Source organism: Morus notabilis, unplaced genomic scaffold, assembly GCF_000414095.1.
Source record: "Morus notabilis unplaced genomic scaffold, ASM41409v2 Scaffold1498, whole genome shotgun sequence".
Taxonomy (NCBI): Eukaryota; Viridiplantae; Streptophyta; class Magnoliopsida; order Rosales; family Moraceae; genus Morus; species Morus notabilis.
In genome coordinates, this window is record NW_010358258.1 from 44,867 (window position 1) to 65,584 (window position 20,718).

Consider the following 20,718-nt stretch of genomic DNA (forward strand, 5'->3'; position numbering starts at 1 on the left):
CTTGTAATTCTACCAGACACAAAGGGCAAAATGGGAATTTTGGAATTACGGAATTCTAAAATTAAATACTCGAAAAATAATTAATTGTGAATTAATTATTATTTAAATAATGTGATTATTTAAATTTGAATTTGAACATATCTAGATTTATCCATTTAAACTTATTTGATAAGTTGTTCAATTTAGAATTCAAATTAATTTAAGTTTGACTTAAATTCGAATTTGAATCTAAATTAAAATTGGACTACTGGATAAAGGATAAAATCTCTTCCTTCCCTATCTGAGATAGGCGCCACACACAGGGATAAAACCCTAGAGTGTGGCCGGCCACCAAGTGGATAAGGGGAAGGGATTTTTTGTTCCAAATTCAAAATTAGAGATAAGGATTTGATTCTATTTTGAAGTTTGACTTCTTCTCTTTAAATATAAGAAAGATAGAAAATTGTAGAGACAATTTTTAACATATATTGAGCCCTAGTTTTTGAGTGTGGCCGAAATTCTCATAGAGGAAAAAGAGAACAAAATATTTTTCTCCAAAAATTCCACATCGTGCATGCGTTGGTGTTTGTGGAAATTCGAGTGTTTAAGAAACCTATTTTGTCTCACGTGTGCCCACACACACGTCTACGTGGAATCAAGGAATTGACGTGGAAGACTTTGGTATTCTAAACACAAAGCTTGGAGCAAGGACTGTTCGTGGTCAAAGAAATTCAAGTTATCATCCGAGTCGGCTTTCAGGTATTTTTCGGTTGATCCTTGAATGATGTAAATTAATGTGATTAATTTATTCGTGCATAAATTAATATAATCTATAGAGTATCTCAAAAGTTTTATGAAAAATTTTGTTATACACGATCCGTTGTTTTTCATCCCCACGCTTCCGCACCCGAATTCGATTCGGGAACCAGCACAACCTTCTCCCTATGTCTATCCAAAACATCTTCTTCTTCCCAATGATGCAGTAAAAGTTTATGAAAGAAGGACAAATCTTGTGCCTGCACTATCCCAGCACTGTCAAGAAACTTCCCTGGGACAAGCCAATCCTGAGGGGCAGTAAGATACAGCGGAGTCTAGTCCGCAGTTTGACCCTACGATGAATCAACCTATTGCACACAAAAAAGGTGTTAGATCATGCACTCAACATCCTCTTCGGAGTTACATCTCATACTCAAATTTGTCGCCTAAATTCCAAGCGTTTGTGACCTCCTTAGACAAGATCAGGATTCCTAATTCAGTCTATGAAGCTCTAACGGTTTCCGAATGGCATAAGGCAATTCTAGAAGAATACTCTGCGCTGGAAAAGAATGGCACATGGGTAATATCGGAGCTACTGCCAGGAAAGAAAACTGTGGGCTGCAAGTGGATATTCTCGGTCAAGCAGAAGGCAGATGGAAGTGTAGACAGGTACAAAGCTCGTTTAGTGGCTAAAGGGTACACTCAATCGTATGGGATCGATTATCAGGAGACCTTTGCTCCTGTAGCAAAGCTCAACACAGTTTGTGTCTTGCTGTCCATTGCCGCTAATTTGAATTGGCCACTGTTTCAGCTTGATGTCAAGAATGCATTCTTGAATAGAGATTTGATCGAAGAAGTCTACATGGACATACCGACTGGGTTTGAGACTAAGGACACACAAGGGAATGTGTGCAAACTGAGGAAAGTGCTGTATGGACTTAAACAGTCACCTAGAGCATGGTTCGATAGATTCACTCAAGTTCTTAAGAAAGATGGATACACTCAGACACAAGCAGACCACACCCTATTTGTGAAACACTTCACTGATGGGAGGCTTACAGTTCTAATTGTATATGTTGATGATATTGTCCTTACAGGAAATCATGAAGGAGAAGTCAGAAGACTCAAGTCTCTCTTGTCTTAGGAATTTGAGATCAAAGACTTGGGACACTTGAAGTATTTCTTGGGGATGGAGGTGGCACGGACAGCAAAGGAATCTTAGTCTCTCAATGTAAGTACGTTCTAGATCTCTTGCATAAGACCGGAATGAGTGGGTACAAGCCTGTTGAGACTCCTATGGACCCCAATATCAAGCTAATGCCTCGGACTGATGAACTGGCGGCTGATACAGAGCAGTACCAACGCTTGGTGGGTAAGCTAATCTACCTAACTCACACCCGTCCAGATATAAACTTTGCAGTTAGTCGTGTCAGCTAGTTTCTGGGTAATCCTTCCGTGGATCACATGGAGGCAGTAAATCGTATATTGAGGTACCTAAAGAAGGATCCTGAGAAGGGTCTTATGTTCAGAAAAACAATCAACCGAACACTAGAGGTCTATACATATGTTGATTGGGCAGGCTCTCCTAGTGATAGAAAATCTACATCCAGATATTGCTCATTCATTTGGGGAAATTTAGTGACCTGGCACAGCAAAAAGCAAACAGTGGTTGCCCGGAGTAGTGCAGAATCAGAGTTTCGAGCTGGCTTTGGGTATTTGTGAAGGAATTTGGCTAAAAAGGGTGCTAAATGAACTCAAGATTGGAGCTACAGATCCTATCAGAATTCTATGCGACAACCAGCCAGCTATTGCAATTGCCAAAAACCCCATTCATCACGATCGTACTAAACATGTGGAGATTGATAGGCATTTTATCAGTGAGAAAATTGAAAACAAGTCAATCACACTCAGCTACGTCCCATCAAGGCAACAAGCAGCTGATATCCTAACCAAGGCCCTGTTCTGGCCTAACCTAACCGAACTGAACTCAATTCTTGGGTTAGAGAACATCTATCGCCTAGCTTGAGGGGGAGTGTAGAAAATCAATCTAGGCTTAATTGTAAAATCAATCTAGGCTTAATTGTATCCCTGACGTTTAGGAAGTTAGTTCCCTGATTTTGTGTTTGTAGATATATCCGAATATTTGTATTTACTATAGGAGATTCTTAAGATCCTGATTTATAAGGAATTAGGTTTAATACTTGTATATATAAGTGTAACCTATTACGTGAAGAGCAATAGAAGTTATCTTTTCACACAATTCAGAAAACTTCAATTAATAAGGATAAACAAATTAATTAATAAAATAATGTCTAGAATGATGTTTAATCAATCAATTTGTGCCAAATCATTTAAAAATTAAAATATCTTATAAGCTAACTTTTCTTTACTTTCATATTTAGATCTATTACATGATGTGTCATAATTTAATAAGTCAGATTTTAATTGAGACACAAAAAATTAGACATGTGATTTAAGTCCATAAACTACATCAAACTTGTAATTACTAATTAGGACAAACAATTTAATTAATAAAATAATGTTATTTCGCATCTGTCGCGCCATTTGTTTCTCCTATCGACTCTACGTAGAAAACTAAGGGCCCGAAGATTGGTTCAAATCAAGTGGTTTGAATTAGAATACAAATTTTATGAGAAAAATCATTGTAGCAAGACTTTTTATATTTAAAATTTTCGTTAGAGAATTTGAACCAAAACATGTGAATTTGAACTCATAACCCATTAATAGAAATTATAGTAAATAATAGTTTTGTGAAACTAAATTAAATAAATATCATATTTAAAATTATTTGAAGTAAATAACAGTTTATCGTATAAATTTTTCATTTTACAACTGGTAAATAATAATTTACGTGAAAAAACTTTTTTATTAATCGTAAAAAGAAAATTCACAATAATTTGCTATTTACTTCAAATTGTTTTAAAATTTGCTATTTACTTCAACTATTTGTTGTTTACTTCATTCTCCCTAAAATTAATCACAAAAATTACTCCTCATATCCTTTGCCATGATATGTCCCGTAATATTAGTCACAGGAAAACGAGAATAAAATCTTAATTTGTGTTTCGTAGGTGTAAAAACAAGAGAGAATGGACACTTTTTACTATTTAGAAATGGTTTGAATGGTTGAATTTGAGGGGAGAGCTAAACTCTAAGGCTCAGTTTGGTATTGATTCTGGAAGGGAAAAAGCGCTTATAGCTGAAGCTAAAGCTTATAAAACCGTTTAGTAAAAAGCACGAAAATAGATTTTTGAACAATTTATTAACAATCTGAAGCTAAAAGCAGAATCAGTCTAAAGGCTGATTCTGCTTCCAACTTATGCGGGAATCGGTTTGAGAGTTTAATGAAATTTTTTTTATTCCCAATTTTACCCCCAATGAAATCTCAAATTTACCACCTGATAATCACATTTTCAGATCTGCTTCTGTTCTCATCTCCCCTCTCTCCGTTCTGTCTCCTCTGCTCTCTCCGTTATCTCTCTTCTCTGGCTTCGTTTTGTCTCCTCTCTCCGTTCGAAGCAATCTTCCCGGGCTCCTTTCGCCGGTCTCTCCTCCATTCACCGGTCTCTCTCTTCGTTCACCCACCGAGTGCTCGTTTGGTTTCTCCACCGTGCGCTTGTCAATTTGCCGGTCTCACATCTCCTCCTCCAATTGCCCCACAAAAATGAATCTTTTCCTCTTCAACTTCTAAAACTCTCTCTCTCTCTCCTCTCTTTCTCTCTCTAGAAAATGCACTCTCTCTAATTCCTCCCTTCCACCAACTTCCAGTTCCACACCCCCAAAAACCAAGATTCCCTACCCCAAAACCCCTGGTCGTACGGTCCATCCTCTAATGGAATAGGAAGCCAGAGCTGGCCAGAGAAACCCCATGCGTGGTCTTCATAACCCCCGGCAAGGGCGGCGTCAGCAAGATGACGACCACCATGAACGTCGAGCTTTCCCTCGCCCACCTCAGCTTCTTCGTCATGGCCATCGACGCCGATGTTGACCTCCGTCATTGGCTGGGTTGGCTTTTAAGCAAGCGGCTTGGAGGCTGGTTGAGCAGGATAGTATGAAGGCTATTATGGTTGAGGAAGAGCCCAAGAAGAAAGGGCTCTTCTCCTTCTTTGGTGGGTAGGATTAAGATATTATTATTATTATTATTATTATTATTATTATTATTATTTATATAACACTTTTGTTGTTGACAGTTTTGGAGAATTTTTTTGAAAATTTGATGAGGGATTGACACAAGTGTTATTGAGCTAGGCTTGTTAGAATATCTGTACAGTGGGTCTTCAAAGTTTGTCCCGTCTTGATTTCTGTTATTTGTTTTGATCTATTAGATTGTTTGGTTTTGTAGTATTAGTTTTGAAGATTGTGTCTGTTGCACATAGTTGAGATCGGCTGATCAATGGTTTATGTTCTTTAGTATTAGTTTGAAAGATTGGCGGCTCTAGGATTAGTTGTTGTTCTACTTATCATTGAAGAAAAATGGAATGGTTATTGCAATGAATTTATCTCCTTTATCTTGAGCTTCATGGACAAAAAATATAGAAGATTCGTGAACTAACTAATGTTCAGAGCATTTTGCAATGCATTTGGTGTGTTCTAGCTAGTCATTTATTATGATTCATGATAGCATCAAATGACAATGACGCTTGAATGTCTGGAATTATAACAAAGAATAAGATGTAACAAAGTTTGCATCATTGGTTTGGTAGTTTCATTATGTTGTAGACTAGACATACTTTATCAACATGATCTTAATGACTCCCGTGAGGTATCTGGTTGAATTATTTCTTTAGTAGTCATCTTCTAGTTCTCATCATGTTTCCTGCCCATCGTACCAAATCCGCAAAAATGCCAATGTGATTTGATCAGCAATGGAGTTACCAAAGCATATGAAACACCATATAGCGGTCACTGACTTTACATTTTGGTGACTTCACCTGAACACCAAAGAGTCTGGTCTTAGGAAGTAGTATTGGATTTGGCGGTAACAAGCCGAGAGTTCACCAGTAGTCTCCTTGGCAGTTCTGGCCCCACACTGGTAATATCCGCCTATTCTTCTATCAAGTAAAGCCAATTTACGGGACCGGATCCTCACTGATGTGTAGGCCAGCATCGGGGTTTACATTCTGCGATATTTAAATGTTTTTAAGTTGGTGGCAATTGAGAAGTGTACCGGTTGCTAGGAATATTAATGGATGAAGTATGAGATTAAATTGCGATAAGTTTAATGAACACGATTTAATTCTTTTAATGACTCTGTCAGTTTTTGAACATGGAATGTACATTTTTGTTCAACAAATTGATTACTCACTAATACTCATTTTAGTTGTAACTATATTCTAAATGAAGAAATGAAAAAAAATAATAATTATCATCAATTTATTGTTAAAAAACTCAAAATCATAGCATTATGTTTTTTTAAGTTAATCAAGTATTTCTAAATACCAAAAATAATTATATATATTTAAGTTTCATATCATGTCTATTTTGGTCATTTTACATACCCACAGCAATTCAACATCAAAATTTATCAAACGCTATTACACTGATTTTAGAACCAGCACAGCTACTATAATTATAGTTTACAAAACACTCAGCTACTTCTTGTAACAGCTGCTTCTTCCTTCAGCACAGCTAAAAGCAATTTTTTTAAAATCTACAGCACTACCAAACTAAGCCTAAGTCCCTGTTTATTTTACTAGTTTAGTTCAGTTCAACTCAATTTGAACAGTGAGCACAGTTTGAACAAGTGTTTGGTAAGCATGCAGTTTGAATTATATTTCTAGTTTGAACTGAGTTAAATGGCCAAACAAGAGTCTAGCTCCTCACTCAAGTTTAACAGTTCAAATAACAGTAAAAAGTGCCAATTCTCTCTATTTTTCACACCTACCAAACACAAATTTGAATTTTATTCCATGTTTAAATTAAAACTTTAACTATACATCCAAACGTCAATTCAAACTACAATTTAAATAACGTAGTTTAAATTTTTCTTTTCAAATCGAAAAGTTCAAACCAATTAACCAAATGGGGGTTAAGTTGGGTCATTTAACTCAATTCAAACAGGAAATATAATTTAAACTGCATGCTTGCCAAACGCAAGTTCAAACTGTACTCACTGTTTAAACTGAGTTGAACTGAACTAAACTAGTGAACAAACATGGCTTTTAATCATTGTATTGATAAATCTAACCTTTGTATCTTTATGTATGATCTTGTAACAAAAAAAAAAAAAGAAATGAATCACGTGTAATGTTTATAAAACAATGAAAAAAATCATAAAAATCGTATTTCCAAGCTAAGTTGTAAAGACTGATTTGTTAATTACTGTTGCATTATAAGCTAATCTATAAGATAAGTTTATCTATGAATTTAAAACTCAAGAAGTATTAATTTTGAGAACATCCTTACTTTTTTTAATCCCTTGAAAAAATTCACGTAAAGTTTTTTTTTTCTTAATGAAATAAAAGTGGCGGCTAAGCGGCAACGTCCAACGTAGTCGTTCATTGGTCAGCTTGAAAGAATAACATCTTTTTCCCCATTTTCTTCCCCCTTTTGATTCTTCTTCTTCCCAGCTTCTATTTTATTTTCACTCCGTTTACAAACCGGAAATATAAAAGATTTCCGCTAAATTATGGAAGACGAAGGATGGGTTTTGGTGCAACATCCCGAAGAGAATAAAATGGAGGATTGAAGTTCTAGACCAGTCAAAGTAACGTTTATGGAGCCCGCCAAGCACTAGACCGGCGCTTCCCATTGGCAAGGGTTGCCTCGGGGCCATAATCTGGGGAGGCGTAGGTTTCGAGATTATCCAGCTCAATCGTAACTTCTTCATCAAATTTTGGGCGCATTTAGAACTCGTTTCAAAATGATTTTATTTATTGTATGAAATAAAAATGAAAACGTTTTCAATCTCAGATAGAAATCATTTTTAAAAATGTGTTTAATAGTTTTATCAATAGATTATTTTTAGTATAAAAAAAACTTATTAATGTCTTTCTCTCTGCTCGAGAGAGGAGAAAATAAAAACAAAAAATGAAAAATTTATCTCTCATTTTACACTAAACTAAAAAATCGTTTTCATTTCTGTTTTTTATCTTTATTGCGCCAAATGTCGTTTTAGAAACATTTTCATTTTTTCTTTCTCAAAAAACATGAAAAATAAAAATGAGATCAATTCTAAATACGGCATTTGATTTCAAATAATCTGTTTGGTGAAAGGGACAAGACGATTGAGCCATGTTTGGTACATATATTTAAATCACGATTCTAATTTTGTTACATTGTTTAATATTTTACAAAGAATTTAAATTTAAATTTTTTTTCTCATACAAAATTACTGTTAATAAATCAAAATCACTAATTTGAACACAAAAGTTAAATAGAGCTGTAATTCTTAAGAAGTTTCAAAAAAGTGAGATTTTTTAAAACTTTTGTTGGATAAGGGTTTTTTATGTTTTACTTTTTATTTTTTTTCTCCTTTATTACTTTTATTATTTAATGATTTTTATAAATTTAATTCAAATTTAATACGGAATTTTTGGTCATCAATTCTATTAGAATAATAGACGAAAGTAAATATAAAAAGTAATTTGATCTATTTTTTATAAATTAGAGTGTTTTGAATGATTTTAAAAAATTAAAGCGCATTTTAAAAATGATACATAATAATGATAGTATTTATAAAATTAATCCATATATATTTGCTAAATACAATTACTAACTGTATAATCCTCCTTATCCCCAACCACATTAAAAGCGCACACAATCTCTCTCAGTTTCTCTCTCTTCGTCACCACTTGCCAGATGAACTCACTGCACCACACACTCACCCCTCCTTCCCACATCAACACATTCACAAACCTCTCTCTCTCTCTAAAACCATCCACAACCTCCATTTTCAGCAATTCCATCCATGGCTGCCATCTCTGCTCCGACCCCTCACAAGCTCACATTCCCCAACTCCATTTTCCCTTCCTCGCCTCTCCGCAGGCCCTTCTCTCCTTCTAGGGTTTCCCTTTCCGATTCCTCCCTCTGCCGCTGCCAAAGCTCCTCCTCCTCTTCCTCTTCTCCTTCTCCCTCCGACTCCCACTGGCGCTGGGACTCCTCCGCCATCGCCGACGTTGTCAAAACAGCCGTCAAGCGCTTCGATTCCTTCCTTAATTCGCGCCTCAACCGCTCCGCCGCCGATTCCCCCGCCGTCGCTGAATCCGATGCCGCCAACTCTCCCGACGACGACCCCGCTTGGGATTGGGATCGGTGGCGTAAGCATTTCGCCGAGGTCGACGAGATCTCCGTCTTGAAGGTCTCGGCCTTTCTCCTCTCTTTTCATATTTCATTTCATTTCTTTTTATTTTCCTGTAAATTAAGGTTTTTTTTTTTGGCATGAACAGGCTCAGCTAGGCCGCGCAATACATGCCGAGGAATTCGAAGAAGCGGCGAGGCTGAAAGTGGCGATTGCAGCTGCGGCCACCAACGACGTCGTCGGTAGAGAAATGTATAAACTGAATGTAAGAATTTACTTTTTTCAATTAAATTATTGTTTTTTTTTTTTTTTTTTTTTTTTTTTTTTTTTTTTTTTTTGGTTTTTTTTGCGATTCTATAAGGAGCTGATTATGTGCTTGTTTTTGTTTTTAAGAGAGCTATACAGGAAGAGCGATACCGGGAAGCGGCATTTATAAGGGATAATGCTGGCGCTGGATTGGTGAGTGAAATGATAGTAGTGTATATATGAATGGAATTTGTTGTTATATCGAAACTATAATTTGTGGTTCCTCTATATTTTCATTCATGATCATGGGCAATTTGTCCGTCTTTTATAGGTCAAGCTATTTTAATTTCGAGGAATGAGCTTTCGGCCTTATTTTTGAATATAAAGATTTGGTTGTTCGTTGCTTTTAAGGCTTTGTATCTAATTTTGATTAAGTTGTATATCCTTGTAGCTGAGATTCTATTCAGTTACGAATTTACCATGACATTGTAAGAAGTGGAATATTAAGTTTCTTTCCCCCCTTTTTTTTTTAGAAATAACTTAAATTTACGCAATAGCTGAAATGTTTTCAGCTATAAATTGCTCGCTAGGTTCCTGATATTTGTTAGATGTTGTAATGGACTTCATCTTATACTTTCTTTTGCATCTGGGTTGTTTCTTTTATGGTGGCACGTCAGGGAACTGTATTTTGGTCATAGGATTTTGGTTCAGTACCACAAACATTTTAATACAAATTTCAAAGATTTTAGTTGTTAATACTGTATATGATAGTTCTTCTATTTGATCTTCATATAATATGTTTCCTTGGTGTTGCATTTTTTCCCCTGATTCTGGATTACAGGTTGGATGGTGGGCTGGAAATGCAAAGGATATCAATGATCCTCATGGTCTAATCATTCGTATAACTGCAGAACATGGGAAATATGTGGCAAGAAGTTATAGTCCTAGGTATGTGCTTTTTCTTGCTAGATTGAAAGGAGTCCCATTGGATGCTATCTTTTTTGATGATGCATTCTGGCATTGGTATGCTATCTTTTTAATATAACATATGCTAAGCTAGCTGAGTAGATTTATGCAAAGTTGCGAACTAAAGAACTAAAACATATAACATTTTTTCTTTTTTATGTAAGAAAAACAACCTTTCATCGATAAGAACCAATTACACGGGAAGGAGGATAAGGAATCCTTGAAGAAAAAGAAATTACGAAAAAACAAAAATTGATATACAAGAGTTATCGTCTCTAATAAGTGTTATTTATTGTTAGCCTCATTCTCTTACTATGTTAGGTATGCTCAAGGATTATCCTACTAGTTTTTATTCTTATTTTTCAAGTGTGTGTAAACAGTTTTGGCTCCCTTTCTGTGACTAATATCCTTTTTTTTTTTAACGATAACAAATGGGATCGTCCAACCTGCACGCCCTCCCTAACCCTTCTCTAGGCCTTCCCCATGCCAATAGATCAAATGGTCTTAAGTATGACTTATATCCTAATTGACACTCTAATTGTCTAAGCTGGGTAAGAGATGCCCCACAAATTGGATTTGATCAATAGCGGATGCCGATGCCATTAAAAACATTATTTATTCCTCACGAGTCTGCAGTTCTGTCTTGTTACCAAACTTCCACTTGGAGCTTTTTTTATAAAGTGAATTATTATTCGCATTGTGCGCTTTGTGGATAATCGCTAACATGAGAGCTGCTTCAGATCAAAGTTACACCATGACAGTTTGTTTAATAGGCAAACCTTCAAGGGATCTAAGAAAAATACATGAGCTTTGGGCTGGCTGTAGGAAATTGGTGTATTGAAATTGGTTTCATGTACTATAATAATTGGCAATCCCTTTACGAGGGAGTTAGGAGAAAAGTTAAAAAAAAAAAATCTCTATTGAGATTTGCCCTACTCCTTTACAGAACAACATTAACACAAACAATTTACCTTTTGTTATTCCTAGTGTATTTAGTATTTTTAAACTCTCGAACTGTTTCTCGCGTTTGTCAAAGTTATTCTCTTATGTCATTTTATTTCATTAGATCTTTCCCTTCTGCGTGCTGCTTTGTTCTTTAAGCGGGTGTTCAGTTTAAGTTCTTCAATGTGCAACCTTTCATCTCTCTCTCTCTCTGTTTTTTTTTCCTTCTTTTTCCAGGCAGCTTGCTACGGCTGCAGCTGGTAATCCCCTGTTTGAGATTTTCTTGACAGTGAATAAGAAGGGTGAATACAGACAACAGGTACAATAGATTCTTTTCCACATTTATCTGAGCCTACAATGTGTTTCTTTTAATTGTCTCATGTCATTTTTCATTTTGCTAAAATATTATTAAGGAAGGTATCATTTTTAGTGGTTCCTATCTTTTGGAAGTACAGGTGTATTATTTGGGTCATTTGTATTGCAATTGTAACCCTATATACTTCAATAATAGTTTTATTATGTTAATTCAAAATCTTATTAAAAGAGAAATACAGACAACAGGTACCGTCTTTTAGCTCACTTGAAATCTCCTTTATAATGTCTGGAGTGGAACTTGTTCTGCTGAATTTTTAACATGGCAGTTTTTGGTTTCCAGTAGTTCCGGGACTCTTTAATTTTAACTTAAGATCTTTGACAAGTTTCTTGTTGATAAACTTTGAAATAATTGCTATAAGCTGGGCCTATTATCTATTATCGAAAGTTGGTAAAATTTCTTGTCCTGTGTTGCTGGATTATGGGTGGAGGCTTGTTAAAAAAATATTACTATTTCTGAAGGCATGTGTTACATTCATCATATCCGCATTCCTGAAGGGTTTCTTCCCTTGCAGATAGGTACACATGCATGTATGGTTGTGTAATCAATTGATAAATGGGGACGTACATGTGAACATGTGCTTGTTGGCCTCTTTTTTCTTTTTCTTTTTCTTTTTTTTTAAGTGGTGGCTTGTACTAATAATTTTTCTATGTGTTTTTATGGAGATTTTATATTTTTGTTTTTTTTTTTTTTTGTGACAGTTATTATGCTTTATATTATCTTAGGGCAATGTCATGGTTTTCAGGCTGTGTATTTAAAGCGGGGAAATGCATTTCAAGATATTCCAGTTTCCTCCAGAGCATCGGGTTTTAGGAACAACGTGGATCCTTTAGATTCAACTGAAGACAAAAATGATCTACTTGTTTCTGTTAATGAAGACACTGAAGATGAAGATGACAGTGATCGGGATGATGTTTCAGATCCAGCCCAAGGAATTTCCAGTTTCCAGAATATATTGAGAGATATGATCCCTGGTGTGAAGGTCAAGGTTTTGAAAGTGACAGCGCCTGGGAAGGTAGATAAGGATCTAATATCTAAAGTTATTGAGCAGATAATAGAGGAAGATGATGAAGAAAAGGATGATGAGATAGAAAATATAGAAGATGAAGATGAAGCTCAGGATGAAAGTGACCAAGAGAGAGATGTCATCGAATTGGATGGTGATCCTGGCTTTGTTGAAAGTGAAGAGCGGAAGGAAATTGCATTTAAGGTTGTAGTTGGTGGTCTTATGCAGAAAATGTCAAGTGGCATGCTCAAACGAGATGTGCTTCGAGTACCTGCTAAGCTAGAAAAGAATGGAAGGTTGTCGTTCTCATTTTCTATAGAGAATGATGCTAGCCAACAGGAATCCCGACATAAGGAAAGTGCTTCAAAGAATAAAAAATCTAAACTCAGAGGTCGACGAAGCATTGATCATGTTATGCTTGATCTCACTAAGTTCATTGGAAGAGAGAAGATACCATTAAAGGTGAGCTAACATCTTGCCTTGTGTAGTATATATTTTGTAGAGTGGGAAATAGGTACGCGTTTCTCTTTTCTAGAACTTAGGATCCATTTACACAATCATTAATGTAGTTAATTATTTTAACTAATCAGGTGCTCAAAGATGTTGGCGAATTGATAAGTCTCACCCTGAGTCAGGCTCAAAACCATCAACCACTGTCCGGATCAACAACTTTTAACCGCATTGACTTACCAACTTCTTCAGATCCTCTGAATGGTAGCTCATTCTGTGTATTCTGTTTAACTGTAAAGCACAGCTTTGCTGTGTCTTAGACCAGTGCTTGACTACTCCATATTTATTGATTATGGATTTGTGTTATCAGGACTGTACATTGGTGCACATGGGCTCTATACCTCAGAAGTCATTCATCTGCAACGGAAATTTGGTCAATGGAAAGAGGATAATGGGACAATGGAACCTTCAAATCTGGAGTTCTACGAATACGTTGAAGCCTTAAAAATTACTGGGGATCCTTATGTACCAGCTGGCCAGGTATCATCTTTAGATTTGATCAATTATGGTCATCTATCACTTGGAACTCATAGAGCTAAATTTGGGGGAGCCTAAGTACTAGTATAAATAAAATTTTCTTCACAGGTTACTGTTACAGGTTTGTGTTTCTTCCTGATGCATGAACTTTTTAATTTGTCCACCTTTCTGGATACTATATATGGTTTACAGAAAGCTAAATGCAGTTCATTCATGTTGCCTAAATCGTGCTTTACCTTTGTGATCCATTGTTTTTATGTATTTTCTTTTAGCTTTTCTGTTGAAACTTTGCCGAGAATGCTTCAGAGATCTGAAGAATAAGAGCTTCTCCAAGGATGACCTTATATATATATATATATATATTTTTCAACTTCTTTTTTTTTTTTTTTTTTTTTTTTGAAACCTTTACTGTAATGCTTGAGAGTTTTGGAGCATAAAAGCTTCTCTGAGGCTGCCATTTTCTGAATGGTCATTAAGAAGATGATTTTTATTGTTGCAAACCTATTTAAAGGGGACGTTCTTGTTTATTTTCAATTGCTTGGATGTTGTAACGATCAGTAGTACCCTATATGTGGCTTTCAATTATCCATTTTTGAGGAGGTATATTAGAGTGGTTTCTATCCGTATGATGCTTAATTGGTGCAATTGGAGAGTGAGGAATAGCAGGGAATTTATAGTGGAGTTGGGCTCCCTTTTTCTAGCCCCTCTCTCTCTCTCTTTTCAGGTTCAGTTTTGGTTTTGTCAATTTTTTACCATTCTCTGTATTTTTTGTTCCTTTTTTTTTATCAATAAAGTTCCCTGTTTCTTTTTTAAAAAAGGGAATTTAAAGTGGAGCATTTATTATAGAAATTAAAGATTGTTTTTTTGGACGTCTGCTGCCCACCTCTCCTGTTTATTTCTTGATTTCTTGTATATTGCGATTTCAGTGTTTATTTAAAGGGTGAAAACTTGATGGTTTTATTACCAATTGGTTTTTGCAGGTTGCTTTTCGTGCAAAGGTTGGTAAAAGGTACCAACTTCCTCATAAAGGAATTATTCCAGAAGAATTTGGAGTGGTATATCGTTGGCCTTTCTTCCTCTTTCCATCCCACTTTACCTCTTTCATTGTTTTTAAAAACTATTATTTGATCTTCTTTGCCAACTTAGATTGCTCGATATAAAGGACAAGGAAGACTTGCTGCACCGGGATTTCGCAATCCTCGATGGGTCGATGGTGAACTTGTTATTCTTGATGGAAAGGTTTACTTATATTTTTCACCTTGTTCAGTGTTTTGTCAGAGACAAGTTTTATCTGAAAATATGCTTTCTATTGCTAATCCCCTAAGTGATCTAACTACGGCATTACTCTTTTCCAAAATTTGCAGTACATAAAAAGTGGGCCTGTTGTTGGATTCGTGTATTGGGCCCCTGAGTATCATTTTTTGGTGTTCTTTAATCGGCTGAGGCTTCAAGACTAGATTCTTATTGTACATAACAATTAAGAGCCTTTATTTACGGCTTCGCTTTTCAAAGGTAACGTTCATGCTCTTTTAAGGGGGGAAAAAACATATATAATTTTTGGTGTGGAGATGATAATCCTGTTGTCAAGAGTTATCTTGGAAGACCTGTTATAAAATTCTTGGATCTTGTGCATTGCTCGGTCTCACACATGTCTAGTACAGAGATTATTTGTTGGCTTCTTTGAGAATTTCTTCCTCGACTACTATGCTTTTCTTTATATGTATCTTTTTAGATAGGGCAATTTTGACTCTCGCTCTTTCTTTCCAAATTGGTTATATTATCTGTTGCAGACGTTGAGTAGATTAAGTTGCTTTATAATCAAATAATGCCTTCATGTTTTTTTCGTCATTTGTTAATTAGAATTTTCTCAGATAGGAATCCATGCTTTTCCATTTGAAACTGCAACATCTGGTTTTACTTTTCTTCTTTGTTGCAAAAATGAACATATTCTAATAGCTACAATGGATCAAAGTCCAATATGGTGGCAGAATCTTAGGCATTGCCTTCTGATATCTTTTTATTATCTATATTGTTTTGCAGTTCAGAAGAATTTTTTTTTGGCCCTTAAAATCATCTTTTTTTCAATATGAGCAGTGGAGAAATCAGGAGATGTAGGATTATATGTATTTAATGCTTGCTCAACTGACTTGTGCACTTGATCGACTCTACAGAAGTAACCACTGAAGCTTTGGCATGCAAATGATATTTTGCCTTTCTATTGCTTCTTTACTTGTTTTGGGCAATGCTTTTTTCGTCAGATGTATGTATTGACCTCTTGATGTATTATCAAGCCCCTTTTTTTCCAGTTACATTCTTAATTGCTTGCAGTCTACTTATAACCTTAGAGGTTCATAGCTTAAATTGCTTCCACAATTCCAAGTGATAGGAAATCAGAAATTTGTGAATTAGCTGAGAAGAGCTGAATGATTACCTCTGTAAATAGCCCTTCTAAATGTGGATCCTAAACTTAATTTTCTAGTATGTGGCGAATATCTTTGTACTTATTTGATTATTATTTGGACTCATTTCTTATTTTCACGAAGACATTTGGTATTATTGTTTCTTATTAGTTTTGTTGGTATTACATCCGTTACCTTGTAAAGTGTGGTCGAAGCAGAAAAAGCACCAGATTATTATCTCATAAATTGTCGATTTGTTGGTTAGTTTCTGAAGTGTCGTGGGCAATGTTTACGAGAAACTCTTTAAAAGACGGATAACGTGGGTAGAGAGAGGAAACTAATTGCAACTTGCCAGTGTTTTGACATTTCCTTCTCCAGTGTGTTGACTTTCGACCTCTTTGGTTTTAAGTTGGAAATGTGCTGAGTAGCCTGTCGTTTCATGTATGTCTTTCTGAGTTAGAGCTATATTATTGCACTAGTCAACTGACCTCAGTAAAGAACCACGTACCAGAATGAAGCATTTGACAATAATCAAAAGATACTACAACTAAACGAAGGTGGTTAAACTTTTTACTTGGTTATGGGTTTTCCTATCCTTTTTGGCTAATTAAACAATGTTATTTGTTAACTAGTGTCATCCTAATTGCAGTGCAAATGACACAAGTACCTATCCTAGTACAATTCCATATCTAAGAAAAGCTTTCCACTTTAATTTTTATTTATATCACAGATTGGTGTTACACGGTAGTAGAATGACCCATCAGCTCCATGCACGTGGTTCTTAACAATACTTTATTCAGGCCAACTGATATCCACCATTCGACAGAAACCACACCTTACAGTCTTGAAGGGACATAATTCAGCTCAAAAAAAAAAGAAAAAAGAAAAAAGAAAAAAGAAAAAAGAAAAAGAACATAACTAACTAGTGGTTTAGCTTGGTATTAACATATTATTAGCACGATAAATTCATGCTTTTTCCAGCTGCAACAAAGGACACTTGATTTGCTATTTTGGCCCCCCTTTCTTTGGCCATGTACAACCCTACATGATGCATAAATTCCTGCATGCCAGATGAAAGAACCACACAAGTTGGTTATTAGCAGACTAAATTTGTACTTATGCCATATTCATACAACATATTTATGTCAAAACCACTCGCGCTAATACCATGTAAACTTGCCAATTCTCCCAAAAGCTTAAGCTATTTGAATATGTTCAATAATAATATAATATTCTAGTAACATGTTTTCGTTGTGTGAGAAAGATGATATTGCATATTGAGGAAGTTTAGTGGAATCTGAATAATACTCTTTAGAGATTCCAGCAAAATAATTAACATATACTATAATTACCTGGGGATGAGCTAAAGCACCTTTGGTGGTCCTGGCAACCTCAAGAGGAATGTCAAAGGTGGCGCAGGCACGAGAATACACCACCACGTCCTCAAGAGGGTTAAGAAACCCACGGTTTCTTGCTGATAATGTTGAGCATACAAAGTCTAGTACACATATGTCCGTGCACACCCCTACAACCAATAACTTCACCACCACAAATGATGTTAGTCACTGCACAATTCTATAGCCTTTCAAATATTCAACAAATATACAAAGTGTAAACCACAACCGCCAACTGAAACAAAATATCAATGGACAAGTTTTTAATAGTTACGTTCTCATCGTGGCTATCCATTAAGTATGAAAATTTGATGACATAGCATAATAAGAATCTAATTTTATCAATTGTCATAAATTTTTTAGTCAACTATCTAATTTATTATAACCATCGGATTAATATTTTACAGTTAAAATAATGATATTCATAAAAAAAACCATGCTCAAATATCAATATATGTATATCCTTAAAGTACAACTGTCGGACTTAAGATTGTATCTACCTATATAATTTGTTTACAAAGTTTTTTTTTTTTTTTTAAGTAGTTCTAATTTGTGTAACGGGAATTATTAAAACAAAAAAAAAGTTCAGCTAGAGGATTTATGTCATATAGCTGTTCATTAAAAATCTCGTCCCCTTAATAAAAAGTAATTCTTGTAACCATCAATCATGGTTGTTAGTAATTATTATCATAACTATAATAATCTGATATGACAACGCAAAAGAAAATAATCAAAACCAGTATTTTTCTGAAATACTCTCTCTTCGTACCATAAGAAAAATTCTCTAAATTTAACTACTTACAGTCTTGATCTGGTTTTGCTTCACCCAGTCCACAAAAACATTTGAACCGTCAGCCTCAATTGAACCCAAGTATCCATCAAAGCACTCCTTGCGTCTGATTCTCACATTTTGTTCTTTCTCTAGCCATCTTAGAGCTGCAGATTGCGTTTGGAAAACCTCATATTGCAGTCAACAAACTGAGTTGAATTTTCGCAAAACTAAAAGAAAAACTCAATTCTGAAAATCAATACTTGTGTAGAACTAAAGGTTTCGTTCAGTTTGTGAATTTGATTTTTTAATTCATGTGACTTTATGTAAGAATTTTTAAATGTAGTTGAAAAAGTTGGATGAGAATTTTTAACTGTAATAAAATTAGAATTGAAAACTTGAATCGGTGAAATGAAACGAGACCTATATATAATTAGTTGTGTTATACACACCGGGAACCAAATTCGACTCGTCTGTCCCAGCAATGCAGTGAGGAGGATAAGGGTCTTCAGGTTTGTTTGGTTGGTGAGAATCAAGGAAAGCCATGACCGGCAGCTTTTTCTCGCAAAACTGCCTCGCCAGTGCTGCTGACTCGCTGATCATCCCGGATACCTGCCTATTCGGCTCTCTTGGAGCCTGAAGAACACGGAATCATGACATAATCATATCGTATTAAGAAAAGTAGGATGATTCAATTAACGAAATTTTATGAAAATTTTACCGTTCGAAACTGCGTCCTACCAGTAGAGTATTTATTTTATTTTATTTTATTTTTTTCAATACCCCGTCAAAGAATGAAATACAAAATGGCCTGTTGGTGATTTGATCTAATATGTACCCCTAGGAAGATATATTTTACGAGGAAAAATTTCTATATATATAATGAAATTTCTGGACCGTCAACTTTCAGTAAGATTTTATGAGATGATCATGTCTGATATGATGATCTAAATATTAAAATTTGTTTACTCTTTCTCATATATTTTTAGTGTGTGCTAGAACTTTACCAGATTTCCAGCACCAACTGTGCAGAAGCCATTGATGATGTCCACAAGAACAAGACCAATCACAGCGTCTTCAGAGAAATTTACAGTCTCCTGCTCAAGAGGAATCTCATTCCTCAAAAGATCAATTGTCTGAAGCACCATACTTTTCCACTACTATTGATCAACCGTCAACTGCAAATTTTTTTTATTTTTTTTATTTTTTTTTATGAGAACACTATGAAGAGCTAAACTCTTGGATGCTGCGTATATTTATATCCAAAATATGTTGCCAGATATATTGGATCTTATATCATAGTCTTGAATCTTAATGATAGAGTCCGATAACGCTAGAAATAACGTGTTTCTCGTCCTTTTGTGATCCAAGTCAAAAAAATTTACCAATTGATAAGACGTGAATAACTAGGGTGGAGATTTATGTCTCATTTGTCATGTTCATTTCACCGATTCAAATTTGTTATAGTAAAAAACTCTCATAAACAATTAAATTTAATTTTTTACTACAATAAAAAGCTCTCACATAAAATCACATTTCAACTCGAATTAAAAACTCGAATCAAGAGACTAAACATCTCCTTAGGCTATTTCACTTGCCGTTTCCTCAATTAAATGTTGACACATCACCTAAATTTTACACATAAGCAAGTTAACAAAGTTTCGCGAATTTAAATTTTTAATTCGAATTGAAATGTTATATTTTTTAAGAGTTTTTAACTGTAGAAGAAAAAAGTTGAATGTAATATTTTCTGAGAATTTTTAATTGTAGAAACTTAAAATTAAAAATTTAAATTGATAAAACTAATAAGATCTAAATAATTTGGACTTTTCATTTTTTTTTTTAATCTTTATTAAGCAGTGGCCGTCGTGCGAGTCCTTCCTGCCCAAATCTGGCGTGTGAGACAAAAACGACCGCTTGTGCATTATTCAGTATATAAAGACCAACAAGAAATGGAAACGCAGCCCACCATCGCTGTCAAGATAGAAATCAATCCATCCCAAGTTGCGAATTCAACTTAACTCCATTATTAGTGCTTTGTTAAGAGAGAAAGAAGAAAATAGGTCAAGATTTGAGATGAATTAAAATTAATAGGTTAATAGTTTATATAAGTTAATAAATAGGCTAAATTATTATTGTCGTCCATAATTTGTCTGGTTATGAACCATAACTTGACAAGTTATTGTCCATAATTGTTCGTAACTTGTCTGATTATGAACCATAACTTAACAAGTTATGACCTATTAATTTCTATAACTAAAAATTGGCCTCCATTATTAGGGCTTGCTTACATTTGATGGGGAAATTTATATATAGTTTACTAGTCAGATTTTTTTTTTTTAAAGGGTTTACTAGTCAGATTTGAATGCACATGAGGCACACAAAAAGATTGGTGTGACCCGTGAGAAAATAAAAATGTTGAGCAATTGAGAAATGATCATCTGATTCGCTTGTATGTTATTTAATTTTAATGAATTATTAACCTCGTATTTTTATTTATTTTCACACTTAATTAAACCATTTAATAAGTAGCGTCTTCTAAAATTAGGTAATTTTTACACCTTACCAAAAAATTATCGAACACTGAAAATTCATACCAAAGGATGACTCCTTCCATCTTAGTTTGGCATTCGAATCTCCT

The 20,718-nt window shown here is 34.9% G+C and overlaps 2 protein-coding genes across 3 annotated transcripts; one reads left to right on the forward strand and one right to left on the reverse strand.

Moving 5' to 3' along the window:
- Positions 1-8,514: 8,514 nt before the first annotated feature.
- On the forward strand, positions 8,515-16,057 carry LOC112090466 (protein EXECUTER 1, chloroplastic). Of its 2 annotated transcripts, none has more exons than XM_024161816.1 (12): positions 8,515-9,055; positions 9,144-9,260; positions 9,389-9,454; positions 10,083-10,189; positions 11,387-11,468; positions 12,268-12,990; positions 13,119-13,242; positions 13,349-13,518; positions 14,496-14,570; positions 14,662-14,754; positions 14,880-15,027; positions 15,556-16,057. In XM_024161816.1, exons 1-11 carry the CDS (start codon positions 8,666-8,668, stop codon positions 14,970-14,972), a joined length of 2,040 nt encoding a protein of 679 aa, XP_024017584.1. In that variant the 5' UTR covers positions 8,515-8,665; the 3' UTR covers positions 14,973-15,027; positions 15,556-16,057. The 2 variants fall into 2 exon arrangements, with proteins under 2 accessions (XP_024017584.1, XP_024017585.1); XM_024161817.1 differs by having other exon boundaries at positions 15,610-16,057.
- A 484-nt stretch (positions 16,058-16,541) lies between these two features.
- On the reverse strand, positions 16,542-19,322 carry LOC21385622 (nicotinamidase 1). Its single transcript, XM_010092296.2, has 5 exons — positions 19,085-19,322; positions 18,530-18,713; positions 18,111-18,244; positions 17,267-17,452; positions 16,542-16,974 (listed from the first exon to the last, which is right to left on the reverse strand). The coding sequence occupies exons 1-5, from the start codon at positions 19,223-19,225 to the stop codon at positions 16,867-16,869; spliced, it is 753 nt and encodes a 250-aa protein (XP_010090598.1). The 5' UTR covers positions 19,226-19,322; the 3' UTR covers positions 16,542-16,866.
- Between the last annotated feature and the right edge of the window lie 1,396 nt (positions 19,323-20,718).